The 9758-nt window shown below is 37.2% G+C and overlaps 1 protein-coding gene and 1 long non-coding RNA gene across 2 annotated transcripts; both read right to left on the reverse strand.

Annotated features, from left to right (window-relative positions):
* Nucleotides 1–546: 546 nt before the first annotated feature.
* On the reverse strand, nucleotides 547–4160 carry LOC133283935 (G-type lectin S-receptor-like serine/threonine-protein kinase At4g27290). Its single transcript, XM_061480865.1, has 7 exons — nucleotides 2894–4160; nucleotides 2667–2783; nucleotides 1779–1936; nucleotides 1482–1692; nucleotides 1149–1386; nucleotides 922–1072; nucleotides 547–834 (listed from the first exon to the last, which is right to left on the reverse strand). Exons 1-7 carry the CDS (start codon nucleotides 4158–4160, stop codon nucleotides 547–549), a joined length of 2430 nt encoding a protein of 809 aa, XP_061336849.1.
* A 1513-nt stretch (nucleotides 4161–5673) lies between these two features.
* LOC133283937 (uncharacterized) lies at nucleotides 5674–7696 on the reverse strand. Its single transcript, XR_009747845.1, has 3 exons — nucleotides 7266–7696; nucleotides 6434–6524; nucleotides 5674–5913 (listed from the first exon to the last, which is right to left on the reverse strand). It is a non-coding gene; the product is annotated as an uncharacterized LOC133283937 (long non-coding RNA).
* Nucleotides 7697–9758: the final 2062 nt, after the last annotated feature.

Raw genomic sequence — 9758 nt, forward strand, 5'->3', positions numbered from 1 at the left:
TATATAAACTATCTATTAGAATATCTTGAAAGTGAGATTCTCAAATCCCCATTTATCCGATTTACAGATAGTACTCTGTCCGATTTTCGTCTCAGTCAATTGAAAAGTAAACTAGAGGAAGTATGCAATATAATATACCATGTGAAAGGGATAAAAGAAAAAGAAAAAGAAAAAGTTAACTCATATTTTCATAAGTTAAGTCTTTCATTGTTTCTGTTTAGTATCATATGTATGTTAATTGCCGGCTCCAGACGGGGATGTTACAATTTTCCTTTGGCTACTACCTATATTTCATTGTTGGGGAAAAATTGATAGGTCCTAAATAATCAAAACAGAGAATATGAAAAACTTCTGTCTTGTTTTGGCTCATTAACACTAAGTTGCAAATTTACCGTATATACAGGTTCAAAACTAACTTTGCCTAAATATCTGTTTACAAAAATTAAAAACATATTCATAATTCACCACAACTAAACGTAATGAAGTTTAAGTGCCAAGTACAAGATACATTATTCAACATATAATGTTCGAAATAAACTAGTTTCACTATCTAGCTTTTAACAGTGAGATGGTAACTTCATTGACTGAAGAAGAATGTTCACCATCAATTGGGACCTTTTTAAGTAAGAAACCCGGTTCCTTTGGTTGAGGTAAAATATTTTCACTCGTCAACATCACAACCACGGATGTCATGTTTGGTCTATTGTCTGGATGATGTTGCAAACATAACAGACCAATTTGAATGCAGCGTAAAGCTTCAGATACAATACACGAATCTCCCAAACAATCATCAATCAATTGCTCTGGAATGCCCTCTTTCCATAATCTCCATGTCTACAATTCAATACAATTGTTATTTACTTCTTTATTATAGAAAAATCATTTTTCTTTATGTAATTTTTTTTTTTTTGTGTTACTCACATGGCCAATAAGATTATAATCGTGGTCATGGTGGGTAAGTGCTCTATTTTTCTTTCCGCTTACAATTTCTAGCAATAATACGCCAAAGCTGAATACATCTGATTTTATGGAGAATAATCCATCAATGGCATATTCAGGTGCCATATAACCACTGAAAAGAACCATACAAGAATTAATTTGGTGTACAATTAATCATAGTAACATTGTAGCAACTTTAAAATACTTACTATGTCCCAACTATTCTTCTTGTATTCCCTTCAATTTGATCGCCTCCAAACATTCTGGCCATGCCAAAATCTGAAATTTTGGGGTTCATATCATGGTCTAATAAAATATTACTTACTTTTAAATCTCTGTGTATGATCCTTAATCTTGAATCTTGATGAAGATAAAGAATCCCTCGAGCAATTCCATTCAAGATGTCAAAGCGCTTCGACCAATTTAAAAATTTACTGTGAGTTGAATCTGCAAGATGGTCCATTAAGTTAGATTAGTCCTTCCTTTCAAAACTAATCAAGCTTTAATTATACTAATTGTAAAGCATGGCAGAAAATACTGACCGAAAAGAAATAAATCGAGGCTTCTGTTGGGCATGTATTCATAGACTAGCATTTTCTCCTCTCCTTCAATGTAACAACCAAGAACCTTAACAAGATTTCGATGCTGAAGTTTGGCACACAATATAACTTCATTCTTAAATTCTTTCAATCCTTGTCCTGAACTCCTTGAAAGCCTTTTGACTGCAATCTCTTGTCCGTCTAGCATTGTACCCTACATTTTACAATAGGTAAATAATTAGTAGATACTGGAATTCATGAGTTTATTTAGCCTTATTAATAGGCACGTTGCAAATTTACCTTGTATACAGGCCCAAAACCACCTTCCCCGAGCTTGTTGTCAATTGAGAAGTTATTGGTGGCACTAACTAATGTGGCAAGATCAAATAAAGGAAGCTCAAAATCTTCTTGTCGGCTTTCATCTTTCCCTACCATCGGTATGGTTTTGTCAGTTTCTTCTTTAATTTATTAAGAGAAATTAATGTTATATAACAAAATAAAACAATGAAAAGAAAAATACAAACATTGAACTTAAAGTTATAATCATAAACACTTAAACAGCCCCATTCATAACAGTACAGGGGAAGGGTTTTAACTTCCGTGGATGACACACATACTCATCGACCAAGTTCACTATACTGAATAGAGAAAGAACAAACCAAAGGCCTTAAACAGGCCAAACAAGTAAAAATGAAGTGTTACAAATTTGTATTCTAATAAATTTGCACGGAATGTTTAACTGTTTAGTTGTTCTGTTTATGAGATATTGCAGTAGTTCAATAGGAATATGTAAAGAACTTTGGGATACACCACCCCAAAAGCTAGCTCAAAGGGTGGGAGTGCCCAAGGCCTTATAAACTCCACATGTACAACTAATGTGGGACTATATATCTCAACACGCCCCCTCACACAAGAGCCCATTGGGCTTGAAGAGTGGACAATGCAACAGGCCCAGCCTACCTGTGCTAAGAAACGCCACAAGAGAAAGTGGGGGGCGGCGAGGCTCTGATACCATGTAAAGAACTTTGGGATACACCACCCCAAAAGCTAGCTCAAAGGGTGGGAGTGCCCAAGGCCTTATAAACTCCACATTAGTTGCACATACAACCAATGTGGGACTATATATCTCAACAGAATAATTTTAGAATCTTTGTGAAATAGAAAAGGCTTTCTGGCTAAGAAATTTACCTTTATGTTTTCTTTTGGTCAGGTAAATGTAGGAGAAAACCAATAGCATCACAAGGACAAATGAAAGAGTGATTGTAACCACCAAGACTACCTTTCTATTACGCCCATGTTTAGCATCTGCATTTACAGCTTGACAAAGAAATGAAGCAGTTGAGATTCCTAAATAAAAGCAATGCCCCTCTAATTAATATAATAGAAAGTTAGAAGAAAATAAACCATACCTTTACCCATATCTGCAACAGCCATTCGAACATATAGGTCTTGGCCACCTTGAGAAACTCTCAAATCAATAAGATCACCAAACCAGATGGAACAACCACTACCTGCACCCCTTATGTCAGTGTTTGCATAAGCTGTGCAGGAACAGTTTTCCAAGCATTTAGCCTTGCAATCTTCAAGTGTCATATTTTCATTAACCCAAGAATTTGTAGTGTCTGGCAATTTCATTGAAGCAAATTTTTGAAAACCATCTTTATTTTTGACCCTGCAGCTCCACGGTTCACTGCGCACACATCCTTGTGACCAGTCCATTGCATTCCACCGTTGAAATGATTTTGGCTCGAATCCTTCTAAACATTGGCAAATTGGAGCTCCACCAATGATGCAATTTCCATATACCCCACAAGCATTATAAAGATCACAGCTGTCTTGTGGATTGGAACGGTAAACACTCCAAGTTCTGGTTTCTGGAATCCAAGTGAGGCGTTGACGAAGATTAAGTGTTTGGTTCAAAACAAATATAGAAATCACAGAACTATTCTTAAGGGTGTATGTATAGTAAGCTTCCTCTTCATTGTTGACAAATTTGTAATTGAAAAGTGAATTAGGCCTCAATCCGAATGCTCCACTGAATCCAATGCCAGTCCAGGGTCCACTCCTATAGAACTCAACAGAGCCTTTCCACATTACCAATTCAGGGTTGCTAGTATAGACCATAGCTGAAGTAAAATCTCCTGAAGAGGGGTCGTCCCAATTCTTCCAACCAGTAAGACGCCGATTGAGACCAGTTTTTAAGTCATATCCGAACTTCATTCCTGGTAAAATTGTATCACAAGGATGATCAAAGCTCTGCCACATAAAACTTGTTTGATTGTTGTTGTCCTTCTCATCTACAAGTACCAAATTTCCAGTGTCTAAGAGCTGCACAATGGGACTTGAAACCTTAGTTGTAGAGTTTGTTGACCAAAGAAGAGTCTTATTCTTGCTGAGAAGCACCAGATTTCCTTCTTTGCTTATGATTAATTGGCTGGAGTTGTCTTTGATAGCGTTGTCACGGTTAGCAACCCAAACAACAGTTCTAACTTGGATATTTTTGTACCATATTCCAACATAGCGGTTTGGGGAACTACCAGTATTGAAGAACCCCAACTCAAAGATTCCATCATTAGAAACCAAGGTGCTGCCATTATCAGGAAGTGGCTGAAACTGGGTAATGGTATCAACTGCATAGGAAATATGAAAGAAAACAAAAAGTAGCTTGGAAATTAGAAGCATAGCTGGAAGGATGGTCATTTTGATTTAACTTGCTGCTGGAGTTGAATATATATATATGGAGATTGGGTGGTATAGTGTTTGAATAACATGATCGCAAGGAGCAGACTTGGTCTCTTGGGCGTTGCTTCACTTGACAAGGACGTAGGCAGGTCTAGAAGGCACAAGCACTTATGTCACAAATTTCAGTGATAATTTAGGGTGGCACATTAAAACAATTCATAGTCACCATTGTAGTTAACCTTCGATAGCAATGTTACAATAGTTTATATTGAAATATCTATACAATTTGAATCTTTTTTGGAGCATTGTACTATTTGCATTCTGAAACATTATTCTATTGTACAATAGATATTGAATAACCCTCTTGTGTTTTCTTCACAATTCACTACGTGCGATCATCAAATGATAAAATAATTATGTTAATTTCACAAGTAAGCATCCCTTGACCGGAACCCAGGCATGTCCTTGACGTATTTACAAAGGAGCGTCCTGGCCTAGCTACCAGATACGGACATGTGTTTATGGTCTGTTAATGATGATATATATACGAACGCACTACAGCATTTTTATATCATTTTTGCTGTGTCTATGTTGAAAATAGAGTATCGATAGTAGGACCAGAACATGAACCTTACGTCAAAGAAGTTGATTTATCAGCATTAAATTTTTCTACTTGTTTTTATCTCCTACTTTTTATGTACGAGTATTATTTCCCTTGAAAATATTGCCATATTGGTGGATGCGCTGATGTTTGAGTTAGACTTTTATTACTTACTGGTGAATATGCGTTGTATAATAACCCTCACTAGTAATTGGGGATTTAATATTCAAGAATAATTAGAAGTAAAAGAAATAAAGTCACCCTTAGTGAAAAATGAGTTAAAATGACAGTTAAGGGATAAAAATGAGGGTAAACAAAGTTACCCGAAAAGTGAAAGTAAAGTTAAAAATATGACTAGAAAAATATTCTAGTCCATTAGGTAAAATTTGGTAATAAATGGAGGTGTGTAGATAGATAAACCTTTACCCAGTTAAAGTAACTTAAATTTTACACACGGTTAAATCCTTATTTCTCCTTCTTTCTGCGCGCTGTTTCCTTTCTTTTTCGTCTCTCTCACTGATGCTCGACGCTTCCATGGAGAAAGGGACCTAGGTTATGTAACATCCCCGTCTCGAGCCGGTTCAATTAACATACATATGATAAAACAGAAAACAGCGGAAGACTTAACTTACGAAAATATGAGCTAACTTTTATCTTTTTCTAACTTAATTCTTTCTCGGCGTAAACGAAAATCGGGCAGAGTTTCCTCTATAAATCGGACAACTGGGGATTTTCCAATCCCACTCAGAAGCATTTCCTGATAAACAGTTTATACAACATATCAATTCGGAAATACCAGATATCCAAATATAATCGAATACCCATACATGGGCGCATGCATAACATGGCTCCGTGCCGCTAAATCTAACAGCATGCCATCAAAACATAAACCTATCTGAATACTACATCATCATATAACGTTCCTGAATACTCAAATGTACATGCATCAAACTGACAGACATGTACAAAACATATACAGGCCATATACAAAATAAAGGATCAATATCATGATCCATCAAATGCGAAAATACTAAAATACATCAAACACTCCAAAAAGGTAGCAGCCTACAGCCACTCAAAATCCGGTCTGTCAACTGCCTCAGCCACGTGTCGTGTCCCTGCCTAGTGAGGACTCACCGGAAATCTGGGCACCTGAAAATGTGTCCCCAAAGAGGGGTGAGATTACAAATCTCAATAAGCTCCAGGTTTATAGAGAATTCTCCATACCCCTGGCTCACTCCTGCATGAAAGTCAGATACAGAGTATACAAATACAACATATAACAGATATCATAACAGAACAGAGCATATATCCATATCATATCAGAGATGTGCGCCGTCATTCCCAAGGGAGGACCCCAAGCGGAAATCAACGCACGTGTTCCCGAGGGAGGACCCCAAAGCGGAACCAGACATATCAGAGGAGTACACCATCAGTCCCGAGGGAGGACCCCAAAGCGGACGTCCGGGTACTATACAATCAATGGCCAGAGATTGTTACAGAAATCAAATTACAGAAGTCACATCAGAGCAAAACATATCATGTTATCAAATAACTCTATATGAATGCATCTATACAAAGCATCTAAATCACAGTCATACAGTCCAACCATAGTTCACTAACCATGGTGGAGCACTCAAGCAGGAAAAGACTCCTTAAACATAGAGCTTACCTCTTGAAGCTTTACCAATACGCTTACTTGTGGAACAAGTTACTTTTATCGCTTCAAGAGATTTCCGATCCTTCTCAATCCCTAGGCACACCTAGAGAATAATTTACAATGCATCAATAAAATGATGCAATACCATAATTATTTCATAAGCATACATTTTATCGCTTATTTTCCTTTCTTTGCATTTTTGCCAATCCTATGCCAATACACAAGTCTAGACCTCTTTATAACCGTTGGTGTTCTTTAATTTAATCAACCATTCCCTTAGGAATTTTCAACATAAATCATGCTATTTTTCTTCAAAACTCATCACCTTTATACAATTTGTTACAACACATTTTATTTACAATAAAATGTACAAAATATGTCCCTAAATACCCTATAGGTCGAATCCTACAAGGGGAATTTCCAAAGATCCTTCTCTTTTACAATGCATTTTCGTTACTTCATTACAACTTGCAAACACCTAGGAATGCTTCCACTAAATTCCTATTTTGAGTTTAGACACCAAGTCCTTTTTACTTAGGCATTCTTACTAACTCATCCATTTTCACTCATTTCCAACACACTATACCTTCACAATACATAATATAATTTTTTCCACAATAACTCCTACTCACTCCATGATGGCCGAAACCTAGGAGGAATATGCAATAGGACTTTTAAATTTTTATATCACATGTGGATGCTTACTCAACACTATAACTTCCTAAACAACAATAATCCATCATAAATTTCACATTCTAACATCAATTATTTCCCAACAAAATATGCTCATCAATTTCATAACTTAAATCATCAAAATAATATCATGGAAATAGAGGTTTCTTACCTCTAAACACTTGTACAAAGCCTAGAGAGCAATCTCCAAGCCAAGCTCCATCCAAAAACTCACTTTTTCTCCTCCAATGAATAGTAACTCGAAAATGAGAGGAGGAATAACTCTTCACACACTCAACTATAGCTCAAATGGATAGGTGGAATGGATTCATTGAGTGGTTTCCAATCAATTTCATGTGGTGGGTCATTGGATTTGGTGGATGGATGATGAAGAAATCAAAGAAGGAAAATTTGAAACCCTAGCCCCTTCCCCTCCATGTGCAGCTCGGCCATGCAAGAGAGAGAAGAAGAAAATCTGAAATGAATAGTGTTTCATTTAAGTGACAAGGCTATATAGGCACATGTGGCCATTTTCATCGGATGTTTTTTTATCGCGTATTTTAACTTAAATTGACCCGGAACTAACTCAAAGCTACAAACATATTTTTTATTTCCTAAAATCATTTACATTAATTTTTTATTTCCTAAGGAACAATATTCATAATTCACAGTATGGTTTTTGCACCGTTTTTGACGAAATGCACTGTGCATCACTAATTGTACTTCCTTTACTTACGAAACTTAAAACTTATAAACTTATCATTTTCTTGGGCCTATATTGACTTGCTTGGCATATATTGGACTTTCTTATTCTTATTTCATCAATTATTTATTTCTGGACTCTACCGGTTGCTTAAACAGCAGTACAAAATACCCGGTAGAAACACTATTCACGAGATTTTCACGGAAAGTGCCATACTATACAATTTTTCGTTCTGAACTCATATTTGTCATCAGAATTTTCAAATTATATTCCTAAAATTATTTTGCTCATTTTAAGCTCTACCGGTTAATTCACAAAACTGTAAATTCTCCGGCAGAACGCACTGTTCATAACATAGTCATGATTACAGTCAAAATACTCGAAATCGCTCACTGAATCTAATTATGGCATTTAAATCCTTAAATTAAATCTCTAACTAAGATTTACCAGTTAGGGTCATTATATTCACCCCACCTTTTAAGGATTTTGCCCACAAAATCAAATATCAAATATACATATACCTGACATCAAACTCAGGATATCGCTGGAGAATTTCATTCTCCCGCTCCCAAGTGGCGTCCTCAGGAGTCAATCCTCCCCATTGTACCTTGATCATGGGAATAGTCCTGTTTCTCAACACTTTTTCATCACGTGCTAGAACCTTAAACGGTCCCACAACAAACTTCAAGTCTTTTCTTACTTCGATATTGTCCGGCTGTACAATGTGGGATTCATCCGGCACGTATTTTCGAAGTTGACTGATGTGAAAAACACTATGCAAATTTGACAGATGTGGAGGTAAGGCAAGCTGATAAGCCACAGGTCCAACCCTTTTCATAATCTGGTAGGGCCCAATGAACCTAGGACTCAACTTCCTCACTCCTAGAGCACGCCCAACACCCGTAGTCGGAGACAAACAGATAAATACATGATCCCCTTCTGAAAATTCAAGGGGTCTATGCTTTGCATCATAATAACTCTTTTGGCGACTCTGTGCTTTCTTCAATCGATCCTTAATCATCATAATTTGATCGGTAGTCTCTTGGACCATATCAGGCCCAAATAACTGCCTCTCTCCAATTTTTGACCAACAAGTAGGCGCCCTGCACCTACGGCCATACAAAGCTTCATACGGAGCCATGCCCAAACTGGCATGATAACTATTATTGTAGGAAAATTCCACTAGAGGAAGATATTTATCCCATGCATTTCCCTGCTCTAAGGCACAAGCCCTCAACATGTCCTCCAGGGTCTGAATAGTCCTCTCAGTCTGACCATCAGTCTGGGGATGATAAGCCGTGCTCAACCTCAACTGTGTACCGAAGGCCTGTTGCACTGCATCCCAGAGTCTAGAAGTAAATTTAGGGTCCCGATCACTAATGATACTTTCAGGAACACCATGAAGTTTCACAATCTCTCTTACATATATCCGAGCCAACTGCTCTGTGGAGAAACTCGTTTTAACTGGTATGAAATGTGCAGACTTTGTCAATCTGTCAACAACTACCCAGATGGAATCAAAACCAGCCTGAGTTCTCGGTAATGCTACTACAAAATCCATAGAAATACTGACCCATTTCCATTCCGGAATATCCAAGGGCTGCAGTAATCCAGAAGGTCTCTGATGCTCAATCTTAACTTTCTGACATGTCAAACACTTACTCACAAATAGAGCAATGTCTTTCTTCATTCCCGACCACCAGAAATTCCGTTTCAAGTCTTGGTACATCTTGGTAGCACCAGGATGGATAGTGTACTTACCCATGTGACCCTCAGTTAATACCTCATCTACCATCTGACCTTTTGGAACAATGATTCGATCCTTGTAAAACTTAAGACCGAACCTATCAGTGGACACAAAGTCCTGCTCTTTCATAGACTGAATCTCTTCATCAAGCAATTGAGCTTCTTTAATCCGCTCAACTAATGAATTCAGGACTACCGTAGTAGTCAATAAATGCG

Source organism: Gastrolobium bilobum, unplaced genomic scaffold (genome assembly GCF_033153095.1).
Source record: "Gastrolobium bilobum isolate Gb01-03AN ecotype WA unplaced genomic scaffold, APGP_CSIRO_Gbil_v1 utg794, whole genome shotgun sequence".
Classification (NCBI taxonomy): Eukaryota; Viridiplantae; Streptophyta; class Magnoliopsida; order Fabales; family Fabaceae; genus Gastrolobium; species Gastrolobium bilobum.

Bases quoted from the DNA above. Each gene is read 5' to 3' on its own strand.
- LOC133283935 (XM_061480865.1), bottom strand. From the start codon at position 4,160: ATGCTTCTAATTTCCAAGCTACTTTTTGTTTTCTTTCATATTTCCTAT. The intron at 2,784-2,893 runs GTAAAGGTATGG...CTGTAAATGCAG, and splicing joins AATGGCTGTTGCAGATATGG to ATGCTAAACATGGGCGTAAT. The intron at 1,387-1,481 runs GTCAGTATTTTC...ACCATCTTGCAG, and splicing joins CCTCGATTTATTTCTTTTCG to ATTCAACTCACAGTAAATTT.